The sequence below is a fragment of the Drosophila rhopaloa genome, unplaced genomic scaffold (assembly GCF_018152115.1).
Source record: "Drosophila rhopaloa isolate 14029-0021.01 unplaced genomic scaffold, ASM1815211v1 contig_2, whole genome shotgun sequence".
NCBI lineage: Eukaryota > Metazoa > Arthropoda > Insecta > Diptera > Drosophilidae > Drosophila > Drosophila rhopaloa.
In genome coordinates, this window is record NW_025335083.1 from 12,077,816 (window position 1) to 12,103,790 (window position 25,975).

At 38.9% G+C, this 25,975-nt stretch overlaps 1 protein-coding gene across 1 annotated transcript in view; it reads right to left on the reverse strand.

Annotated features, from left to right (window-relative positions):
* LOC108043597 (insulin-like growth factor-binding protein complex acid labile subunit) overlaps positions 1-25,975 on the reverse strand; it is a 55,910-nt gene that overhangs the window by 4,511 nt on the left and 25,424 nt on the right. The window contains exons 3-11 of the mRNA XM_044460198.1: positions 25,796-25,816; positions 6,014-6,146; positions 3,874-4,074; positions 2,309-2,436; positions 1,282-1,425; positions 1,111-1,215; positions 923-1,049; positions 622-818; positions 121-276 (exon numbers count right to left, since the gene is read on the reverse strand). Coding sequence (XP_044316133.1) covers positions 121-276; positions 622-818; positions 923-1,049; positions 1,111-1,215; positions 1,282-1,425; positions 2,309-2,436; positions 3,874-4,074; positions 6,014-6,146 — 1,191 coding nt within the window. The 5' untranslated portion in view covers positions 25,796-25,816. The remainder of the gene's footprint in view (positions 1-120; positions 277-621; positions 819-922; positions 1,050-1,110; positions 1,216-1,281; positions 1,426-2,308; positions 2,437-3,873; positions 4,075-6,013; positions 6,147-25,795; positions 25,817-25,975) is intronic.

Below are 25,975 nucleotides of genomic sequence, written 5' to 3' on the forward strand. Positions count from 1 at the left end.
CAAATTGGCCAGAAAGAATCAACAGTCCTGGCTGCAGGACAATAGATCTCCGGAACAAATGTGTGTGGCAATCCAGGCTGAATTATTGCCCAGGTGATGCGATTTCTGTGAGTGACTTACCTCCAGTTCTCGACACGGATCGATGACCTCCAGTGCCGTGTTGTTTAAAGAATTCCCGGATATATTGAGGTATCTCAATTGCTTGAAGGGATGCAACAAGCCTACGGGCATGGAGCCCATGTCGGCGATTGCCAGATTGGTGAGCTGCGGAATGAGCTGGAAAATCGGGAGAGAAAATGTAAAGAAAATATAAAATCCATTGAAAATATTTTGAACATCGTAATTTTTTAAAATAAAATATTTTACAACAGAAAATTTCAATCTGTTATTTATTTATTTATTTTTTTTTGTTATGAAAACCTAAATGTAGTTTTCACACTGAAAAACTTCACACCTTTCCTCAGCTTAAAACCATGAACACGAGAAAACATACAGTTATTCTAAGGTTTTAAAGTTTAAGTTAAAGGATTTTCTCTGAATTATTTTCACAGCAAATCGACAAGTTTGTTTATGGCTAGATGGAATTTAAGGTATATTTTAATTAAACAACACCACACTTACTTCGAAGGTATCGCGCATTTCCCTAAGATCCATCAGAATATTGCCGCTTATGTTGAGGGTCAGCAGGTTGCTCAAACTTCTAATTGACTGCGGCTCCAGACGCACCAATTTGTTGTAGGACAAGTCCAAGAAGGTCAAGTTGGTAAGCTGCAGAAACGAGTCATTGGGCACTTTGGCCAACCGATTGTACGATAAATCTAAAGCGGTTCAAAGAAAAACCCATGAAAAAAGAAAAGAAATTGAAAGACATTCAGAGTTTTTAAAAACCCGCGACGGAGTGGGTATAATTTCTATGGCGCACCCAAGTGATTAAGACTCTTCTGCATGCGAAAGAGTTGGTCCACCACCACGGACAATTGATTGCCATCCAGCAGAACTTTGGTGAGTCGCTTCACATCCCGGAATTCATCCTTGTCGAGGAACTTGAACTGGGTGAAAGAAAATAATTGGAGAAACTCTTCGAGGGGCGAAAAACTCGCGGAGACAAACCTCGTTGCGTCCCAAATCCAATTCGCTTAAAAGCGGCAATAAATTGTACATCTGCGGATTGATTTTTTTCAGCTGACAATTGCGGCATTTGAGTACTTTGAGTTCCTGCGACAAAACAAACCAGTGAGTTTCGCTGTCAAAACAAAGCATTTGTAGTAGAAGACAACTCACCGGGACATCGCGAAACACATCCGGCTGTAAATCCTGCAGCGGATTTCCGCTCAGGTCCAGATACTTCAGTCTGCTCAGCATGAAGAAGTTGCGCTGCACGAGCTCCACAATCGAGTTGTCGGCCAAATTAAGACGTCGCAGATCCTTTCGGGGCGAAGAAGCAATTTACAAAGTTTATTACGGCACGCACTGAATTAATAATGTTTTATGATAAGGCACTACAGCTCCGGCTAATAATTCATAAATCAGGCAAATATTGCCAGGGCCCGGAAACTGCCAAAAAAGTTGCAAGCGCTGCACTGGCATGTCCTGGGGGCGGGGGAAAGCGGAAAAGTGGGGCAGAAGAGGAAGTCACCAGAGCGCTGTGCGCAGCGCAAAACAAAATCGAAAGCACATTGAAGACAACGAAACTAACTTCTGTGCACTTGCACTTCCGCCAGTTGCCGGCAAAAGTGGAAAGGAAAGTGGACCAGGAGAACTTAAATTCAAGCACGTAGAACTTTTCCTTTTCACCCCGAAATGTAGGCAACAAATTTGCTGCAGCAACAAGGCTATTAAAAATGCCACACAATTTATTACAAGCGGGCCAAATGTAGTCGTGCAAAAATAGCAATCATCTTTGAGATTAAACTGATAGCTGATGTGGCTTACAAACAAGTGCAGTATATTGCTGTTGTGAAAATAGCGAAAAAAAAAAATTTTTAATGGTATTAACTGATTTCTAAATCAGTAAATTTTGACATTAAATCATTTATTTCTGACTGTTTACATTATCGACATTTATTTCGTTTCATTCAATATGCAATTTAAATTTTTGGTCAATTTATTAAATCTGATTTTCTTTCCGTAACCCTTATTCCCTCAACTGTTTACCGCAAAATATACAAATATTTTTCAACATTATTTACTGAGTCTATTTTTACTGGGTAATGAAGTTGAACAACTCTATCAATTACATCATTTCAAACACACAGCGAAACTGAAAGCCAGCGAAAGACTATCAATCAATAGTTCTTTATGTACTCACCGTCAAATGGCGAAAAGTTGAGCTGGCCATGCGTAAAATTTTATTTTTCGATAAATCCAATTCCAGCAGGTTATCCTGGCCCCGAAAGTTGTTCTCCGTTATGTTGGTTATATTGTTCTTCGACAGATCTGCAACAGAAACGATGGCGGCAATTGTGGGTTTCATTCTCGGTTTTTTGTTAATGACAGTTTGTCAGCGCGATACGCAGTATGAATAATATGAAAAAATCTGAATAAATGAATGAATATACAGTATTGCATAAATATTGAACTTTGTTATCCGGGCTTAAAGACTTTTAAACCGCGTATTTCCCCGTTTTTATTGCTGCAGCTAAGGCAATCACAAAACACATTACACATACGCCCCATTGTCTAGCAACGAACCGAGAGCAGGCACGCCCCCTTAAACATTCAGTAAAATTAATTTAAATAGAAATAGGAAAAGGAAAAGGAAGAACAAAGCCAAAAGAAATACCAATTGTTCCGCTGCTCTTTGCCGCCAGCGCGGAAAAAATCCTCAACTGCAGCGCAACTCTGTTTTTGTAGCATGTGTACCTTCTGACAAGCGAATGAAACGGCAGAGCCAAAAAAATAAGATCCGAGCATGTAAATAATTGGAGGGCAGGGCCGTGGTTGTAAACCGCCAGCGGGGGGCGAAACGGCGCACATAAAGCACAAATAAACAAGTTTAAAGCCCCAACGATATCGGGGCATTGCTTTCGTTGGCTTTACACTTGCTTTCTGCCGCTGCCAGCCCAATCTTATTTTACTTTTTGGGCGCTCTTTGCTGTTTGGCGTATCAATTTCAATTTTATTGACAAGACAACAACCGTTTCGCAACCCGAAGGCGAAGATTTAATGCTCTTTTATCCAGTTTTCGTTCAATCTTCTTAGTACTATTGCCTGCGTCTTATCAGATATTTTTGGTAGTATTATGAACTATTTTCAAACCGATTATTTACTTTAACTCACTTAGATTTATTATTTGTTTTTACAAAAAGTAATATAAAGAAAAAGTATTTTACTATTTCGAAAGCATTGAAATATTTAAAGTAATTTAAAAATAATTCGAATAACAATGAGACCTTTGAAATCAATATTGATTTGGTAAAATATCTAAAGGATGAGGAAGTGCTAAAATATATTTTCCTACTTAGAAATAATTTAAAAATATTACAAAGAATTAATATTATATTTTTCCTGCACGGCTTAACATTCCCTTACAAACTGCATACACAAATGAAGAGACCCTGCCTAGAATTGTAAAACCTGCGTTATCCTGTGGTGTCCTTTCTGGGCCTGCCACTGGTTTGCTCATTTAACGTTTTGCGACTCGTCCGCTGCTTTATTTGTCTTTTCGTTTGCGTTTCGCATTTTACGAGGCTGCAGGACAACCGCATCGCCCCACCCACGCCTGTCTTCCGATTGTGCCCGTATTATTTGCATATCAGCCAGTTTGGTTTTAAGTACGCGCAGCTGCTTAAATTGAAATCGCTGCCCCTTTCGGATTTATGTCTAACAGGGTGAATTTAAGAGTTCCGGCTCGTAAAGGCATTGATTACTCACCTAATATACGCAGATATTTGAGGCCCCAAAACGACTCGACGCCGACTGCCGGCAGATTGGAGTCCGTGATGCGCAGGATCTCCAGTTTCATGAACTGCCTCAGGGCAGGACCGATTGTAATCGAATTCCGGGGTCCTCGAATGATAATAACCTTAACGTCGATGTCCAACTCATTGGGCGAAAGCAGGGCATTCAGACCTCCTGTAAAATAAACAATAAAAACCACAACAGTTAAAAATAGTTGAGGTCGAGTGGCGGTGTCAATGATACTTGAACTAATTTTATGTTGCCCACGGTTGTAAACCAAACTATGCAATTAGACAAAATGGCTTATACATGTTTCGTTCTTCTCATAAAATGCTTTCTGATTATTTAAAAATCTTTAAATATATTTAATAACATACTTCAATTCGTTTTAGGAATCTTACTTGTTTTTTTTTCAATTGTACATTTGCCGAAATTATATTATGTTTATGTTTTCACCTAATTCACCTAATAAAATCTCTATTAAGAAATCATAATATACAATACAGTTATTGTGTTTTATTTGTAGATGTTTATTATAGATTTTTCATTGTACAGGTCCTTGCTGCACTGCTAACAAGATCATTAATTGCAGGCCCAGCAAGGGTCCACCTTCTTTTTGTATTTTTTGGTATGCCAACAATGCCGGGCATTGGCGTGGCATCTATTTAGAATTTGCCAAGTAACTGCGAGTACAACCAACTAAAACGGATCCCAGTCACCATTAACATCGCATTTGTATGCAGCACAATTTTTACTCTTCGCTCACTTCCATTGTGTTTTGCCGGGGCTTCGGATCTGGGCTTTATGCATTTTGCATGGCTGTGCTCTATGGGCATGTGAATGTCTGAGGGGCGAAGTTGCATTATAATGCCCTCATTGTATTCGACGGGGTTGTTGCTGCAGCGGTTTTATGTTGCCTGAGCACGCTGCGGGAATTTTCATAAAAATGCTGAGCATTAACACTGATTGTAACATATTTTAACGCGCGCACCCAGTTTTATTTTGTTGCTCGCATTCTGTTTTTTATTTTCGACATTTTTTTTGGCGAGGTCGTTGTTGGCGTAAAAGATAAGGGTTGCTCATTAGCTTAGCTGCAGGAATTCTAACAAATTGCAGCTTAGAGAAAATTAGTTGAATTTATTACCGAGGGTTTTGTAGCAGATAAATTAAAGGATTTTTATTATTTTCTACAAAAATGCTAAATACAAGCTTAAACCTTTTAAAGAATTTTATTTTGAAGTTGTAAAAGAGTCAGTCGATGCTTGGTGAGTCAAAAATATTATTAACAAACTGCACACAAGCCAAAGAAGATACATAATATTCAAATGTGTCTTAGTAATTTAGATTTCTTTTGCTTCGAATGATTTTTATTCGTATTGGATAGCTTTCATTTTTGCCACAACAGAACTTACAATTACTTATTTCAAAGATATTTTTTTTAATTTTTCTTATGTGCTTGCAACATGTAAAGTTATATTTAAAAACTAAATAGTTTCTTCAAAATAGGAACGAAAAATAAACTTTGTTCCCCCTTTGAGTCATTTTTCAATCAGTTTAGTTCAACACGATTAAATTAAAATCTCGAGTCTTAAATCCCATTTCTAGTGGCAAATCTAAGCCATTGCAATTATTAAAAGCCCAACAGTTTTTGAAATGAAATTAAAACGACAGAAGCATCACATTCAAAGCAATTCGAGGACTTTCTATATGTGAGTGCTGGCCAAACAAGCGTTAAATTGAAATTATAGATTTTTTGGGGGCGAATATAAGAGGAGATGAGCTAGGAGGGTAAATCGAAGAAAAAATTCCCCAGCCACAGCGACGACGGCAAATGACAGTTGAACAAATTGAAATTGTCAGACATTTAAGGGAAATAAATGGCGAGCTTTAAAAGTAATGTCCGGGGGATCTCACCCACATCCGGGGATTGCGTGTGAGTAGGGAATTTACGGCAATCGAAGAATCGCATCACCGCTGGATGTGTAATTATGATAGTATCCAGCGGAGAGCCACCCTCTTTCTTTTGCATAATTTCCGAGCATTTACTCGGTTTTTCCAGCTTTTCCCCCTCATCCTTATCGGTTCCGCCTTTTGCATTTATTGCGCCACTTACCTTTTGTGCAGATGGCCTGATAACGATCCAAGTCGTCCATGCTGCATTGGCATTCAATGGGGCATTTCCTCCTCGTGTTGCTGAACATCGCCGGCATTATGCACAGGCTGAACAGGAGCCACTTGAACAGCATCTGTCAAGGACAAGCCGCAGAATGGAAAGAAAGAAAAAAGAAATGGACCAAAGTTAGTTCAGTATCTCAGTTAGTGGCTAGTGAATGCAATTAGTGGTGACTGCCTTTCCAGGCCTTTTTTCTGGTTACACTTTTGCATTGAATACGTATTTTAATCTAGGCTAAAAGGTTGACGGAAATGAAAAAGTATATTAGGTTGAGGTCTAATATTTAGAAGGGTTATTGGTTTGCTGTCTATTAGAACTCTGACCGTAGAACATTGCATATATGACTTATATAGTACAGCTATAAAAAAGGCTGAATTCGATAACAATGGAATAGGAAATTCGTTTGATTCATGAATATTTATTTCTACATTTGGAGTTTAGAATAGAATATTTAAATGCTTTTAAAAAATATAAGGCTTTCAAGCTTTATAAAATTTAAGCAAATAAAAGCTGTTCAATATGTCCGTTGTAAATTTTTGCCTATTACTTCTTGTCTTTGTTTCTTACTTTGTAAGTGCCTTTTGTAACTTTTTGCGATACCCTTAAGTAACTATAAAAACTTACTCTAACGATTCCCATTATAATTACATCGCCAGATGATTGGGCGAGTCGCTAAACTAATTTAACTTTTCACCTCTTTGCTTTCTGCTTTCAATTACCGCAGCTGCTAATCTATATACAAAACCACACGCCCACATTCTCCACCTAACAGCCACCAAAGACCCATTCAAATTGAAACAAGAGAGAACGCTATAGTCGGGTGCCCCGACTATCAGATACCCGTTACTCAGGTAAAGGGAGTGCGAGGGAGATGGAGATAGAAACTTTGATCACGCATAACTTTTTAACGAATGATCCGATTAAAAAAATTTCTTCTACATTTCGATAGGTATTTATAAACACAATAAAACTGCATTTTTACTTTTCCGAAATATTTAAATTTTTAAAATCGTATATAAACGATTGTGGGCGTTAAAGGGGGCGTGGCACCATTTTGAAACAAACTTGCGCTGCGTAGGAACTTCTAAAATCTACATGCAAAATGCCAATCTTCTAGCTTTTATAGTTTCCGAGATCTCAGCGTTCATACGGACAGACAGACAGACAGACAGACAGACAGACAGACAGACGGACAGACAGACGGACAGACGGACAGACGGACATGGCTAGATCGACTCGGCTAGTGATCCTGATCAAGAATATATATACTTTATAGGTTCGGAAACGCTTCCTTCTAGCTGTTACATACTTTTGCACGAATACAATATACCCTTTTACTCTACGAGTAACGGGTATAATCAACGTGGTGTCACATGTTGACATGGTTTCAGTTGCTCCGGCAGTTGTTGTTGCACTATACAATATTTTTTTTTTGTTTTAAGTTCAGTGGTTTTGTTACATAGTTTCGTTTTGTTTGGCTCGGAGTGTGTGTTAGGTTGTGTGCATTGCGTATACGCCGTGTTGACCTCGGTGATTTGTGGTCGCCAGCACCAGGACACTGGGACACTTGTGCGCCGCGGCCAGCGATAAACTGTGGCTCTGGTCCTGTGGTCCCGATGCAGTCTAACAGTCCAACGTGCTGCATAAATTAGCCGCAGCACATTGTGGTTAGGAAACAACACAAAAAACCAACTGAAAATCAAAGATTACTGCGGAAAATGCGGGAAGTAAGTGCACAGAAATAAAATCAAGGATATATCCTTGAAATCGAATTTCCATTGGGTAATTACAAGTAAATAAATTGTTGTATTACAAAATAATCTTTTCTGAATAACGAAATAAGTTGTAATAAATTTATGCGTCATATTTTAAGCTCTCAGAAGAATAACTAGAATATTTTATAGAGAATAAATTCTTGAAATGATTGTAACTATTTAAATGTATTTTAACCAACTAGTTGTAAAAACAATTTTCACTAATTTTTTTTTAAATCTAATTATTATATTTGTTCAAAATATTTAACCAAACTTATTTCTTTCCCTGTGTAACGTTAAGCATTTCCAATTTGCCTAAAAGCCAAGACCTGCGAATGCATTGGAAAATTAAATTTCAACCAGGAGAATTTTTGGCTTGGACGCGTCGGCTTTTCCTTGCAGACTTTGCTTGGGACATGCGAAAGCCTAAGGATTTATGTGCAGCATATTTTTCATTTTACATATTTGGCAAGATCGCAGTAGCGGGAAGCTTTTGGAGGACTGAAAGAGTTGTCTGGCTGGCAGCAACTGTCAAGTTGCCGGCTCATAGTCGGCACCTTATGCATTGTGCTTGCCGGATTTGTTGTCAGGATATTGCCGCTGGGCCCGGCTGAGTAATATTCCTGCAAAGTTGCTGCGGTAAAAGTGAAAAATTGCGACAGCCTCCGCCGCAACTCCGCCGTCAGGACAGTTTTTTCCACTCAAGTCGGCGAAAAGTTCCAAAGGCGCACTCTCCACTCTTTATTCGCACACTCACACCCAATTTAACATGGCACATAATTCACAATAAAGTTCCCGAAAACTGCATTCAAAAATGGGAAGTTGTATAAAATACGCAGTGCAAGTGGCGCTCTACCCGCATATAAATTCTTTTTGCATACGAGTTCCTTAAGGCGGAAAATTAAATTCAAATTGGGTGTCACACCTAGGAAATAATGTTGTGGATTTAGGTCTCACAAATAAAACTTAATCGCATTATCGTGTTCTATTGCTTTAAAGTACAATAAGCGATCTTTAAGAGTACAAGTTCGGTTTGCAGATAAGTTAAATGCTTGAAATAAATGTGGTATATGTTTCGTTCGAATTTTAATCACATAAAACGGTGACTGAAAGTATGCAATGATGAATTACATTCCGGAACGAAAAATTACTCCAACTGAAATTTAAAATAAACATAAAATTCATAATATCCAGGCAATACGTTTATTTATGAAATATTAAAGTCATTTTGGATTACAATTTTTCAGGAACGAGTTATAGAAATCAGCATTCTGTTTAATTAAAATTATAATTTACTTAAATTAAAAAATTCATATTATTTTTATAAATTTGACCATTTATTAAATAATAAATTTGACTCATTATTCAGAGCACTAGTTTAAATTTAAATTTAATGCCCCGCCTGTGTAAAAAGTTCTTTGGACTCACAAACCAAAACTTAATCACATTCCTGTTGGTAAACCGGATTCAGTTGAAGATGGATGGCCCAGAAATCAGCATCTGTCTGACTCGTTAGCCACCAAAGTGGTGGCGGATTGGGGGCCACACACTCTGGAGCAGAAACAACAAATACCCGGCCAGCAGCTGACGTCCTACACGCTCCACTTGGACTTTCGGCCAACTTTGCGCCGATTGCAGATGGCGCACGCGAAGTGGCCAGGAAGCGAAAAGTTGTGGGCGGCGGAGGAAGCTGCCTGAGTAGTTGTTGATATCGGCTTTCAGCAACGAACCGTTCGCTATTTAAACATTGGCAAATTTGTTTGGCCCCCTGCCCGTTCCAGAGGGCAAACAGAAGCCCGGAAGCTCAGACAAAAATGGATAAGCCGGAGAAAGGGCTGAGCAGAAAATTACTCATACGCCTCCTGGAACAGCCGCCGGATGTGGCATTTAATACGTTCGCTACTTTTGTAATTGAATATGATAAATCAAAGGCAACTCTAACCAAAACCCTTGGCCTAAGCCAAAACGGAAGTGGTTGGAGCATTCCTTTCTCTCAAATTACACACACAATAAACTCTCATTTGCCGGCCAACTGAACGGTATTAAATTTGCTTAAATTAAGCAGGGGATGAGCCGAGAAGCCGGTTCAGTTCAAAACCAAATAAATCTCAATACTTGCCCAGGGAGCAAAATCAAATTATATTAAAGTCCCGCTAAGGGGCTAAGCCCCACACAAAAAGAAAATAAGCATCTGGCATAGCAATATGAATTATGGTGGCCCGATGGTGGGCGTGGCCGATTTGCGCCTTTCGCTGACCGACGAGGGCAACATTAAAATTCATGAACACATTTATTGCCAATTACTGCAAGGCCCCGGACACGTTTCATTTATATATATATACACAGCACACACACAGGGCCAATGAAGGCCAAAAATCGGAGGTCGGAGCCCCAAACGAAATTTTTGGTAACAAAATAAACTTCGGACTCCGTTTGGTGGGATTTTTTGTCGGCTCGGCTTGCCAAAAGTTTTTTTTCCGCTCACATAAATTGATAAATTAGATTTACGCTCGAGAAATTATATTACAATATAATATATATTTCCGACGGAAGATTTGTTTTTTATTATTGTGTTTGGGTCGGACCCTTGTTTAATGCGCCACCAAATTGTTTTAAAACCAGCGTATATTTCATGCATCAGTTTCTGATATTTCGACCTGACATTTAATTTATGGCTCTCATATGTGCTTTCTTTTTTTGGCAGGGCTTTTATTTTATAGCCATCATCAGAGCGGGCCGTCGTGGAAATGACTGGTGATTTACTAAGCAAAAACTGTTGATTTGGCGAAATTGTATTTAAAAAATTGTATTCAATTGCACTTTAAAATGGAAGTAATTTATTATCCGGCATTGGTTATAAATTCCCTTTAAAAATAACTCGTGCAGAAATGAGTATTTAAAGGAAGGAGTATGACTATGATTTAAATTTGGTTACTTGGTAAAGTAAACAACTTTAATTTTTAGCACTTTGCTCGCTAAATTTAGCCATTTGAAATCCTAACGTATGCCGAGCAGAACAAACATTTTTATCAATTTCTAGCCACAAATACGAGGCCCGCGGCTGCCAAGTAAGCTGCCAGGATTTAAAAAGTGGCGGTGGAGATGCCTGGTTATGCCCAGCCAGAGTACACTGAAAGAATTGTTCTAAAGTTAAGAGAATATTTAAAGGAATGAAAACAATACTAACTTTGTATTATATTTATAATTGATAATGTCATAGATAAATAAGCCAGAATCTTAGATAAACTTCTGTACTCTTATTTCAAGTCAAATCGTTTACTATGTTATCGTTTCTAAATCTTGTACTTGAGAATTTTATTTTAAAAATAATATTTATAATAAATATCTATAATAAAATATAAATATACGCCAAAAATAAACAAGCTGCCTGCTGGCAATTTTATTTGGAGTCTTAAAATCTTATTTGAACGTGTTTGATTGGCCCTTTTAGATTATAATTCAAAGATTTATTATTTAAAAATGCATAATTTGGCTTAAGCATTCTGCCAAGTGTAGGAGGATCAGCTACACCGATATGATGGAACCAAGGCTGCATAGTCACGAAAGTGCTCCTGCCTGCCCGCCTGCCGAGGGCATAAAGGACTTGAGCGATTAGTTGCAGAACGTGCGGTGCATGAGAGCGAGGAGTTTGTCCTTGGGCAGGGATCAGGCAGCAGGTCGGGCCAAGACCACGGCAGGAGCAGGAGCAGGCAGAACAGGAGCTGGAATCGGAATTGGCCACGTGCTGGCCACATCGCATGCCGTTCGCCCATAAAGCTAAGCTCGGCAAACCGTTGAAGAGCCTTAAGCCACGCCGACCACTTGGTGACCTTCTCGGGGATTTACATGAGAAATCCAAATTGCCGTTTATGGATACACTGGTATACATCTCTATCTCAGGGAATGCTGGAATGGGCGTGAGGGCCGAACTCTCACACGTGTAATTGTTGTTTACCAGCCACTGGCACGTCCTCCTTGGTCTTGTGTCACTTTCCAAAAAAAATAACGTATTTTCCTTGATTTATTTTCACACTCAAATGTGAGAATTTTCATGTAATTGCCTTTGTGTGGACACGAGGAAATTTATATAAAATTGCCAGGATAACCTCTGGGTGTGTGCAATCAGCTGCAGATTTTGTCGCTTGTTTTTTGGGTCATTTGGTCAATGCGATTAGTTTCGGCCACACCCACAGGGCCCACAGACGGTGTCTGTGTGTGTGTGCGTGGGTGATTTTTGTATCACTGTGTGTGTGGCCTGTGTTCTAGGGGAAAGTCCTGCGGAGCGGAAGGAGAAAGTATTAGGGGGGCAGAAGCCAAAGCGGAGGGGACGACATTAAGCTGACATTGGCCAATTAGGCACGGCAAATGAGCAGCAATCTTTTGAGGCAATGATGCCTAAAACAGGGATTAGTGTCCCCTCACTCTTGCACATCCACACACCCACACACACGCACACACCTTGACCACCGACATTGCCAGGAAAAAAATCACTCAAAAGAATTTAAAACCACTTAAATCTATAAAAACATTTACATTCATTTTATTTTACTCAAAAAATTGGACGTGTTCATAGTGGATTATAGTGGATCATTGTTGATTATAAAATTGGAAATGATTAAAAAAATAATGAGGGAAAAAGGGGAAATGGTTTTGTGATTTTTAATAAATAAACAATGTATTAAAGGTATTTATTAAACCAATAATTATTTTTTCATTATAATTTGCATTTAATTTTTTTCGAACTTCTCACAATTAAAAACTTGTATAAAACATTGGACTTAATTAAATCTATTTAATATTACTAACAGTTTATAAATTTATTTGAAAACAAGAGGAGATAACAAACTTATTATGTTTTCTTTTGTTTATTTCCTACTGTCAGTAGTTAATAATTGATGTAGTAAAAAATATTTATTATCCATCCGTTGATAAAGTTTTTCCTGCAGTGTAAGTCCTTCCGTTTTCACCGCTGAGAAATTGATTCCAATTAGTGCTTTGCCCTTATTGATCTTCGGCGGCATTAAAGGGCACATTCGATGAATCCATTTACCTTTCACCAGCTCGCAACTCAGCGACTGCGTGTGGCCAGCATCTCAGAGTCGTCTTTATACTTAACTTGGTGTTCCGAGAACCCTTCACTTCCACTTCCACTTACGGACAGACTGTTTTATGTTTCACTTGCCCATGCGTTGCAAGATATTAACTTTCAGCGGAGCAAGCGACGTCGTCATCGTCTTGGCCGCGGTTTTCTTTCAGTTGGATAAAAAGGAGGTGGAGGAGGGAATGGATATAGTCGCCGCACCTGTCCGGCTTTAGTTCCTACCTGAGTCTGGTCATGGTCACAGTTACGGCTCCTTTTGTGCGCTTTGTTTGCCTTCTGATTGCATTTTTAACGCTTCACGCCGCGTGAGTGCATTGTTTTTGGCCCGCTTTTCAGCACCGCCTTAATTGAATTGCAAATGCTCCAGAAATGCTAGAGAAAATACGAACTGCACGTGGCACAGGATTATGGCGTACTAATAGCGCGTTGATTGAATTAAAGGCTCGCCGCAAATGTTGTTTCTTCCCCTCGTTTAACTTTTAATTATCCCTGCACCTGGACGCAAAGTCTCTCTGATTTTAATGCACTTTGTGTGTGGCGGGGGCTTTAATTTTAAATGCGCTTTAATGCCACTTGAGCTGACAGCGGACACAATGCGTAATTTATATTTATTCAATCTCCAGTTGGCTGCAGGAATTGCACAAGGTAATTCTGTAAATGGCTTAAATATTCGTGTGTTTGGGAAAATGTCAGTGGATTTCGGCAAACCGGAATGCTGGAAACTTTCTCTGCTCATCCTACACAACAATATAAAGTTGGACCTTTGGTAAAACTTTTCGATTTGTCAGCTTTGCTCTGGTTAAAGGCGCCAATTTGTCGATTACAAAGGAGTTCCAATCCCCAATTGTTCCGCTTTTCTGTTTGAGTTGCTGGACAAAACTTTACGCTGGCTTTAAATTTCGCAACGCAAATTTTTCAATTAAGCCGAGGTCGAGATTCTTGAAGAGCACTCCAGACTGTCTGCGGACATACAAAAGAAGTGCGGGGAAACGGGAAGACTGGGCAGAAGATGTTTCCATTTAAATTTATCATTTTTTAATGAGACTCTTAATTACAGACCGGGAACCGGAGGGAAAGATTCCCAAACAGCATGTTACAAATAATGCTACAACGCTAATTGTTTCCGCTTGTTCATTTGGCCACCGCTCCCCACAAAAACCCACACACACACACACCACCTCATTGTGGCAGGTCCTGCGAAAGGACACAAAAGGAACTGGCTTGTGTGTCTGGTCCACGGGCTAAGTCGTCTATCTCCTCACCGCACATGCGACTGTCTCTTCATTAGATTCGTTTAATTTAACTTATTCGAGACGCCAAGTCACTCCAATTAAATCACAGACTTAAAGTTGGATGGCTCTTGATGATCTTAAAACAGACATCGGAGACCTTTGGCCTTTCAAAAGCTGTTAACTCAATGGTTGAATCAAGTTGCTGTCGATTTGCGGATGGAACTTCACTCCATGCTGCAAGGACAATTGAGAAAGTCGAACATGATATGCCATCCACCCGCATTTCTAAGTCAGTTGAGTTCAAGACAAAAATGAAACGTTTTTGTGTCTAGGTAAAATTGGTGGCTAAAATAATAATGGAAACTGACAGCTTTTTCTGGAAAGTATAATTTTGGGCTGCTCTAGTTACCAAATAGTTTTCATTGAACATTATATTCAATTATAGTTCCTATTTTAGTTCATGGACTCAACAAAAAAGGTTAATGAAAAAATGTGGCACTATTAAAGATAATATATTTTCAGGTTTTGAAGAAAAGTTTCCTAATTGTAATGTCCATCTTTCAAGAAAGTCAAGTTAACTTACACCAAATAAAAACCGTTCAACCTTACACTCTGATATATCTTTTTGCGTAGATAACTTGTTAATGAAATTGACTTGTTTCTGCAAGAAAAAACGGTTTCATATTAAGACAAGTAAATTTACACCAAATGAAAACATTTCATTTGTACCTTACACCCTGAAATCTCTTTTTGCGACTATATCTTGTTAATGGAATTGACTTGTTTAAACTCCATCAAATCAAGGCCTATCCTCTTGACCCCCTTCTGTGGGCCACTCAAAGCGAATGAAGCTGTTCAATTTCATCGCACCACACGGTTCAATATTTATTATTGCCTATTGACACTGAACAGGTCGATTGCCGACAGTTGATGTTGATGGGTCCTAGATGAAACGGAGACCAGGGCACGAAAGCAGAGTAAACACATGCGGAATTTTTGCGATGCGGAGTGCAAACATATTATTGACATTTTATGGTTGGAAATTCATGGAAAAACAATCAAAAAGGGTGAGAGGTCGGCTCCGCCCACGCACGACTGAGGTCCTTTGGAAAGGGGTCCTGACGTTGGGCCACAAGTCGATTAACAGTTTGATTGAGTTTTCCCATATATCCGATGCGGTATTTGCGGTTGGTGTGTTTAAAAGTCAATACAATGCGACACACACACACACAGACACACACCGAAAAGGGGTAAAAGGGAAAATCTTAATGGAAAAATGCCTCGTAAAAATGTTATGCGGCAAATATTTGAACGGCAAGAAAGCGGTTTGAGCTCCTGGCAATCGGAAAATGTAATTATAAAGCAGCTCAGTGACAGCCTGTCGACAGAAGTTAAATGCGTCCGAGTGGCCTTCAGCTTTTGTTATAAATATTAAACGACGGCACGGGGCCAGGATCCTTGGCCTCCTTTCAACTCTCGGAAACGGGCCAAATATTACTTACCATTGCAAAATGTTTGCCATTGATAAATTAGCGAAGGCATTCACAGGAGCCTTCGCTGGGAAAAGGGAGCAGGAAAAACATATTTTCTTTTCACGTCAATTCGAACAAAATGCCATAACGAGTCGAAGGGCAGTGGGATGACAAAAAGCAGGTCATCATCGGTTCACTGGATGTGCTGTTTGGCTCTGCTTTCCATTTCACTCCATCCTTCCGCAATTGATTGAAATAATAAGCCCGGACAGCAACTTGGGTAGCAAATTGATGAATGCAAATTTTGGGGGAAATTTTCCGATACACCAAATAATGCTGGTTTAGTTTTTAGAGACTGGGCAAGCAGAGTTGAATGAATTAATGAGCATTTTGACAAACACTCGCAATTGAACCGAATTGTGACAGACTGGGAATAAAGAGCAGGGACCCTGCATCATTTATGGCATTTCAGACTGCATAAATTACCGCAAACAAAATGATTAATGGCCTCCCTTCGACGGTCGAGTGTCGGGCAAAATACAACACTCAATGGCAGTTATAAGTGCTCGATAAGTGAAGTTGATGGGATAATTAATTTCCATTTATTTTATAATCTATTTCATGATTTTTTTGTGTGAGTAATAAAATGTAAAGCTTCCTTGCTAAAAATTTTCATTTTAATCCAATTTTGTGCGATTTATTTGCGATTTGAATTTATTAAATCTTAATTAACTTCAATTACATTAAACGAAAAAAACAATTGAGAGTAGAATTTATAAATACATATGGATTTTTCAGTTTTTTAGTTGTTCTGTAAAAAGTTTTTGCAATTGATGTTGTTCTTAAAATATACTAATAATTATTATTTACTTTTCAGTTAGTTTACCGAGTGGACGTTAAAATTCAATTGATTTATGATGTTCCACTATCCTTCCTTTAAGCTGAGTTAGCTTTTCAACCGCACTGCAGAAAAAATTAATCAACTCTAAGCCGGCGGACATAATGCGGGCTTCAGGGGAGTCGTATTAATTAAGGCGAGGTTATGATAAAGCGCAGGACCCTTCCGCAGCCGCCGGCTTTGATAACTAATTTACACACATTTATTAGTCGTTGTGCAGCTGGACAGATAAGCCGAAGCTGAAGGCCTGGTAAATGGCGACTGGTGAATGGTAAATGGCAAATGGTAAATGGCGAATGGCAGCGCGTTGCTCATACGCCATGTGGTGCCTGCGGTGTGCCAATAATGCTGGTGTCTGCTCTTCTACATTTTCGCCATGCGAGTGTGTGTCAAAGTGCGCATTTAAAGCTTTCGGGGCTTAGATGAAAATCCCCACCGCCATTGTTCATCTCGCTTTTGGCTACTGCAATCTCAGATGCGCGACGGAATGGCAACAACCGCACCCGGGGCTCTTCGATTCACGCCGCCATTCAACCACCCACTATTAAAGCGTCTTTAAACCGCTCAGCCGAATAAGTTTTGTGCGAAAGAAAAAAAGCTTTCAGATGCTGGGGGAGAAAGTGTTAACAGCATTGCCAGTAAACTGGCCCATTAACTAGCTGCTCGTTTTAATTAAAAACTACATTTCTAGTCCCAGTTCTGCTTTTTTTTTCCCCCACTTTCGCTGTGCAGATTCCTTGAGCCAAAATGCTCTGATATATGCGTGTAATTTCGTTTTATGACTCACTTGCACACACTCACTTTATGAGATATGACCCCAGCGATGGGGTTGCTGTTCGCATAATGATTAAAAATTCAATTTAGTCGACGCTTGAAATGAAATTATTTATGAGTTGCTCGGCACCGAAACGCGGGTCAGCGTGGGTGTTTCTGATATATGTGGCATAGTTTAAAAAATACTCATAACATGGTTATAATAAAGTACCATAAAAGCTGCATCGATAACAGATTTAACTTTATTTTTTTATCGAATTCTTTTTTTTTTGTTTTGCTTATATAGGAGAACTATATTTTATTAATTGACTAAGTATCTATAACAAATTAAAAAACATTTTATAAATCACCTTTTCCAACAAATATTAAAACATTTTAATTTGATTTATCTTAAAAAAGAATGGTAAGTTAAAGCTAATTTTTGTGTTTCTAATTTGAAAAAGTAATTTAAAAGCCATAATTTTTGTCTTTACTTCCCCTAATTTTTACTGCTCACTATATTTCGTGCTTTAAGCTTGTACTGGCTCATTTTTCACTTAAAAAGCTGCTGTTCCCGGGCAAATATTTTCTAATTAGCAAAAAGGCATGCCAGGGCCTTGGAACAAGAAACACGTGAGAAATCCTTGACGGAGGACTCGCTCACTGTCTCTTTCTCTATCTCTTAGGACGACGAGTCCTGTCTCTCTGTCCCTGTCACTGCCCATTTTCCGCTCACCACTTTCCCATTTTCCCAGATTCCCGCCCTTCCCCTCACCCTCCGCCCATTTTAACGGCATTGTTTGCATGCTTTTCTTGCTTTCTAGCGTCGACGTAAACTCATATACTCAAAGTCTTACACTCGGGGGGCCTGCACTTCAGCTCATTCATCAGTCATTCAACGGCAACGGGAACACTGCCAACCAAAACACAATCAAGGAGCCTCTCGCTCACACCAGTGATGGCAACATGTTTTTGCAATTTACCGATTTGCGATGTAACCGAGTCACACAGGACTTTTTTTGTGCGCCCCATTTCCCGCAAGCTGCACCGCCACCACCCCCCTTTCAAGTTTTCCCCCAGCCCAATCTCCTGTGTCTCCGTTTTCCGCTACTATTCTCGTTCGTTGTCATCATCAGTGCGCAATTCAAGCGGAATTTCGCAAAATTTACTTTGACGTCTGTGCATTGCGCATACGCCTCGTGGGTCGTACTGTTTGTTCAGGCGAATGCGAACAGCAAAAGCGGAGCCGCACTTCATCGCTGCCCTCATATTTGATTATACATTAGGAGCCACTTGTCAGACTATTTAAATAATCTGTCAATTGTGTTTGACTAGATAAATAAATACATTTGACTATGCTATTTTTGTGCAAGATTTTGGACTTATTTAAATAAAATGCCATATTTTTCGATAAAGCTTTAGCAACATTTAATACTTGGGTCTTACTGTTTATTCAGGCAAATCCCCTATTCAAATATTTGATTAGACATTAAGAGCCACTTGCAAGACTTTCCAAATAATCTTTTGAGTGTGTAGGAGTGAATGTTGCCACTGTGCTAATTATGTATGATTTTCGATGTAGGGGAAACCGCAAAAGTCCTTGAAGCGGATTTTGGCTGTCCTCCAATCAATTAGTCTCGAAAGCATTAATGGTTCCTTTCTGTCAAATATTGGATATCCTTATTAGGCTTCCCTTTGATGTCTCCGACTCTTAAGCCATTTATATTCAGCGACATTTGCGCCCACACGCACGGGTGAACGCTGTCAAAACCTGATTTTGTCATTTGGTAATTGAAAGTTAATATTTGTGAGTTGATAGAGCAAAAAATGTACTAAGTGAGGTGTAAACATTTTAAATGTTATTACAAACGAAATTACTAGGCTCAAAGGCACATGACACATGTCGAGCAATACCTGTATGTGGGATGTCGTGTAAGTTAATACCCCTAATGTACTGTTCCTGGAAACCGAAACGAGCAGCGAGAATTTATCTGCCAGGCCAACGCAACAGTTTAGATGTAGGCTGTCAAGATACTTCTTCCGCCTCGCACCCACACTCTCACTGAGAAAAAAATATTTACATTTTTTCGATCATATATTCACTATTTAAGTAATAGCTACTTTTATCTGCTTTTGATTTATATGAAAGATTTTAAATAATTATTCCTGCATTTCTCTAAAAATAATAGTAAATTCCCTTCAAATTCATATACCAAACAATAAATATATTTTTCTCTGTGCAGCCACACGCATATGTGGGAGTTGGTTTTTTATAGATTAGGAACTGGCCATGATGGCCATAACAAGGAGCCCAATAAAGGCCCACTGCCGGGCGTTGCCAGGACGAAAAGCCCAGAATCTCAGTCTCAGTCGCCGACTCAATGTTTAAATGTTTCGAATTGCCGACAAGGGATTTGGCATCATGGCATTCACGCCCAGATAAGCGCCTGTAGTGGGTCTTATCTTTAAGGATACACGCATTTTCCCGCCTGGTCCTGTTTGCGTGAGTGGAAGCCGAGATTTATTACAATCCATTTTTCTTGCACAGGACCCCACAATTAAAGCCTCTTTTCCCTCCTGTTTTTCCTTCTCTGCCACTCAAATAGTTAGTGAAATACTTTCGAGTTGTTGGCCGTCGGGGCTGGGTATGCAAATTATTTGCCTTTAATGTGTGTTGAGAACTCTGACAAACTTGCTCTCAATTTAGTCATTAAGCTTTGGGCGAAACTTTTACTTTTTCTCTCCGAGTGTCGGGGGAAAGCAATTTTTATTTTCCAGTTCTTTTTTGTGCTGCGAGTATTAATACAAGCAGTCAACTCAAAATATAATTAAGTCGAGCCCGAGTTCCGGATGACAAAGCAAACACATGGCCAAAAGAAAATGCCTCAGAGTGCAAGAAAATGTGCATAGTATGCGAAAGCGGAAAGGAAAATAAAAGAGTCGAGGCACAAAGGAACTGGCAGCATGTGAGTGTGGGGAAAAGCAGAGGAAAGGGGTCGACTTTTGAATACTGAGTGGGCGCACTTAAAATATATTCTGAAAACACTGAAAAGTGTTGTGACAATTATAATTTTTTAATATAGGAGTATGTATCCTTATAATTTTATTATTTTCATTTATCCTTAGAAAAAAAAAGTGTGAAGAACAAACGATGCCAAAGGCAGCCGCGGAATAACTTTGCAGTTTGCAGTTTAGTGAAGTGCGCGCCATGAGAGACATAATTATGCGATTTAACACTTTAGTGCTGGCAAAGTGGAGCGACCAGGCCCCCGGCATCCTCGTCCTCATCTTTATCCTCGTCATCTCATCAGCCACATCCTTGCCGGCAGCCCGAGAACAAAGGAAGCGGCTGCCAACAAGAAAAGGAAATTTGTGCTAAAAGTGCACTTCCAGTCAAAGTGAGATGCGGATAACAGGAGCGACCACAACGCGATTTAATGAAGCTGCAAATACAAGTGGAAACTTGGCTGGCCAAATTATGGGGATGAGGAATTAGGGCCCCAGTCAATGCAAACTGATTGCAGAAAATGCCTCATTTACCGGGAAATCAAATCGCTTCATTTCTAAGTGGATAAACACACAAATGATGGCAAATAGCCATGAATGCATCCCGGAAAGCCACTTCGGTGACCTGGCCAAAACGCCGAACGAGGCAGAGAAATTGAATGAAAATTATGCTGCCACTCGACTGACTGGGCCCTGGGCCTTCTTCGTGCCTTCTGCTAGATGAAATATAATTTTATAAAATAACTTGGCCCTTTTTTTCAGATCAGTGAGCTTTTCAGCTCCCCAAAAAGCAGGACAGAAAAATTTCTTTGCTAAACAAAATTGAATTGTATTCTGACTGACGCCGGCCCCAAGGCTCCGTTTTGTTTACGTTCTTTTTTTCATTTTTCGGCAACCAAATAAAATGGTAGCATTTCAAATGGAATTTTTAATAAAGCTCTTTAAATCTGCAGGTTACAATTTCTATGGGAATAATTTTACATGGTTAAAGTTAGACGTATGCAAGTTTTAATTTAGTTCCTACTAACTTAAGTAACGGTTTTCTAAATCAACACATTTTATTGTATTCAGTAAAGCATAAAAAACTTCAAAATCAATTTTAAATATTTTTACAAAGTTTGAAGAGATCCCAACAATACAATAAAATAGTAATTCGATATAAACAAACTTTTACGCTCACACAAAAATAATGCCATACATCGAAGGAAATAAGAGGAAAGAACTTGAAATGCTTACAAATTTTCATGGGCCAGCCAGAATCACCGCAGGCATCGTAAAAATGAACATTTGAAGAGCCGAAAGATGTTGAAATGTGCAAACATAAAACTGCCACCAATTGATTGAGATGTAATCAAAAAGGCGACCCAAACAAAAAGCAGAGGAAAGAGCATTTTTTTTTGTGAAAAGCGACAAATGTGTAAAGGCATAAAAATCATTGCCCGAACGGAAAAGGAACGAAAAATCAAATTACGCATACGCAGTGCAGACCAAAAGGGAATGCCCATGCTGGCTTTGCCGACTGAAACCTCGTTTCGTTATGGAAATTCGCCTGGAAAGCATATGGAACAAACTTGCTAATGCTAACTGGGGTTAAATGTGACTGCCTTTGGGCCACATACATCAACGCAAACATAAATTACTCGCCATATATGCGCATGACTAATTTGCGACTCATGTCTGGCCTTTGATGCTGCCGCCCGCAAAGTTTTAGCATTCATATTTTATTAGCCACAAGTCAGTAAGTTTGTGTTCTAAACAATTTATTAATCAAATGGTCCAGCAAACTATGCTGTGTGCCAAAAAAGCAGGCCAAGGAAGCGTCACAAGAAGCGAAACTGAATCTGAAACCGAAACCGAATCCTAAACCAGAAAGTCCAGTCATCTCCGACTCGTGTGTATATATAATTTATGTGCCCCTGTATGTGTGACCAATTGTGTGCCGGAGGCCAAGTTTCGCATTTTGTTGTTTGCCTTTCTGTTCTCGCAGGGACATCGCTCCCGAACAGAGCTGTCATTACTTGAGAGGAAAAAGGATAAATGTGAAAACAAGATTTCATCAAATCCGGACTTTGAACTATGAAAAAAGCTGAACACACCTTTAATTTATTCCATTTCATTTTTCTGCTTATAACTTATTTTTAAAGTTACCTTTTTAAACATAGTTCTCATATGCTTAGTGCAAATTAGTCCAAGTCATAATCACAAAATTAAAGAGATAAGTATAAGTTTAACATTTTAATATAAATATTTATTTACTTACTTTTTAATTAATTACCACTAAATAATTATATTCTTTATTGACTCGAAACTTTGCAATAGCGTCAATAACTTCGACTGCGATATGTTTAGATATTTATGTCATAAAAAAGTTTACTTATATATAAGTAATTTATAAGATTTTAATTTAATCAGGGCTTATGTAAATAATTAATCAAATTTAAAGGGTTTTTCAGATTTCTATGGAATTTTCAAAATGGCTAAAACAGCTACAACTACAACACTACTCACGACAAAACCGTTCGACCATGGCGTCTGCTGTCTCTTTCCCCGGACCCTATCCCCGTCTCTCTCATCCGACTCGTCATCTTGTCTGGATCCCCCCGCAAAAGTGTTACAAATTTATGACATTTTCTTTTTGCATTCGTCGACCCTTTAAAGCAGCTCGCACCCAATGGCTAAATCCAAAGCCAAACAGCTTCGAAAAAGGTTAACAGAATGCTCGAGGTTAGAGACGATGGCCGAAAAAAAAAAAAAAAAGGAAGTAGTAAAAATGTTGTTTTCTTCTTCGTTTTACGGTTTTGGGTTGGACATTTACAAAAAATCCTAAAAAACCGAGAGAAGAGTGGAAAACTGTAATGGGAGGGAACGAAACCAAGACACTAATGTCGCTCATCTTTTATTAATATTTCTTTGAGATTTTTATGCTGCTGTTTTCTTGCCGCAGGGTGAAACAAATCGTGGGGTCTAGCAGACAGTTGAATGAACTACTAGAAAAGTGTATTACAAAAAATGTCCCCTAAATAGAACAAATAAACAAATATCATGTTTCAAGAACTTTCTAACTTTTACCTTTTGATACACCCACGATTATTTTTGTCCCTTCGCTTTTTTGTCGCACTTTAGTATTCTGAAAATCGATAAGCTTTATATTTCCTCTTCAACTGACATAAAGCATTCGCAAAACCGGAGGAGAATAAACCCTCTGGCACTTGATTTGTTACATAAGGCGTGTTGCTCACTTTTACTGTCATACTTTCTTTTATGCTGAAATTTCTCCACAGGAACTTCTCTTCAAGTCATGTCTGCGATGACTTCCTCCCCTTTCCTTCCTTCCCGACCTGAAAGTGATTTAGCGGAAATTGTTTTTTAATGTGGCAGACATTCTTAAACTATTTAACCTGAAGTGGCAGAGTCACTCTCACCGAGGCAAAAAATGTCCACCATTTATCAATGGATAATCAATAGACCTTAAACCATTTTTTTGTGTGTTAGGTTGTGTGTGTGTGTGTGTGCTGGGGAAAGATTTTATAGTTTGGCAGGCAGAAATTCAATGCCGTACCCAAAACAACTGCGTGGCATGCGATAAAGCCCAGGTATATATATATTTGGGGAGAGAAATACTCGCGACCCAAGAGTTTTCCCATGTCCGCACATTTAACTAAACATCCGCTGCAGCATTTTGACATTGCGGATTACAATAAAAGCGTTTTTATTTGTTTGCATGACTGGCAGACGAGCGGAGAGTGACTGACAGATAGGTGAAAGTTGAAAGGGGACGGTACAGACCCTGACATTCATTACCCACTGGCACGATGTCGTTACATGTCAACATTCCGTTTGGCCACAGTATTGGTTTTTGGCGCCAAACACAAATTATTATTTGTTTTTGGCACTCAACACATGATTACGTGCAATTTGCCAAGCTTCCCAAATAGTTTTATTCGTTATTTTCCTAAGAAATTTAGGCTAAGCTTTGCAATTTAGCCGAAGGCAATTTCATTTTAAATTTAATTTGCCTGAGTGAAGATTATTAATTTGTGCACATGGCCCGGGTGCGTATAAAATCCTTTGCATTTTGCACAGCCATAAACTTGGGCAAATAACTTAGTAATCATCGTCAGAAGCACTTGCAGGATCATCAGCATTTTGCCAGGGCATTATAATTACATAAAGATGCGCCTTTTGTGGCTGTGTGAGTATGTATGCTCTTTACACAGGAATAAAAAAATAATAAAAACAGGACTCGGAAGGGAAAAGGCGCAGACAGCTTACCTTTTTCCGCCTGTTTATGACAGCTCTCACTCAGCACACACCGTATATATGCGGGAAAAAACACTTGCAAGTTTTACGATTTTCAAATGGTGTACGTACAAATTCATAGAATTTTATATTTAACAGCGCCCAAAAGCAGGCAGCTGTGTGTGTGTAACTCGTTTTTAGTTGTTTAGCCAGTTTTTCCGGCATTCTGTCTGTGGCAAGCAGTCATTTTTCATTATTTGCCTCGCAGTTTTCCGCACACTGGCATTAATCAAACATTGCGAGCGGGGAAATTTGCAACGCAAAGTGCAAATATATTGCTGTTTTGTTGAAATGGTTGCACAACTTGCTCCTGGACATATGATTGTGTTTCAGAAAATTATTAGAGCCGTATTTTCAGTTTATTCGGCCATCAAACAGCATGACAAGCTTATTATAATCGAATGTCGATGCCCCGAAAAAGTTTTTAATTTAGTTAGAAAAGAAAATAATACACAAAGTAAAAGCCATCATCATCATCATCGGCAGAAGACTTTTCCAGCTGACTGCAAATGTATTCGTGTAGGAAAAACTTTTTCCTGCCTACTTTTCCGCACATTCACTCGCCCACTAAATGCAAATTTGTATAATTTGATTTTGTTACTTTTTCCCAGAAACCACGGGAAACGTTACCTTTTTGCTCTGTTTTTATTTCCCTAAAGAAATTTCATTATTTTCCTTTATAGCCGCAAAATTAATCAAGTAAAAACACAGAGAGCGAAAAATGGATTTTAGAAATGTTTTCTTAAATGGCATATTTCCATTTCACAACAAAATTCATGCGGAGCAGCCGGCGTTTATAGAATTTTATGTTCCATTTTATGGGGTCATCAAAAAGTGTGTTCAATTTCATAAATTGAGAAATAATTGCGCTGAAAGTGGCTCACAGACGCGAAGGCGGGCAAAAATCTTTGCTGATTATTGACACTAATTGGTCTTTGGGTTGAACAGCCAAGAAATTCAATTTAGCTACTAATTAAACGCGCTTACTTTATCAAGCTGAAAAATGTGTAAAATTAGTTGAAAATTGATGTCTGGCTTTTTGTTAGAAAGGAAAATGTAAGCAGTTTTTATCAGGAAAATAAAAAAGGGAAAAGCAGTAAGGCGATTAGGAGATTATTAAGTCCTAATGCAAATCAACTTAATTTGCTTGTTCTAATTGAGAACATCATAATTGCTGTCATTTACGACTTCATGTCGAAGTACTCACCTTTGCTATAGTTACGCTGACCTGGAAGAAAAAGAAAAATTCTTATTAATAAACTTTTTCCAGGCCAAGTTGGTTTTATTTTAATTAGCCAGAGAGCTTACATGCGTAGCAAGTGGCACCCTTGGTTTATGCTCGAGAGTCCTTTGAGAGATCTTAGAAATATACCATATACCATATACT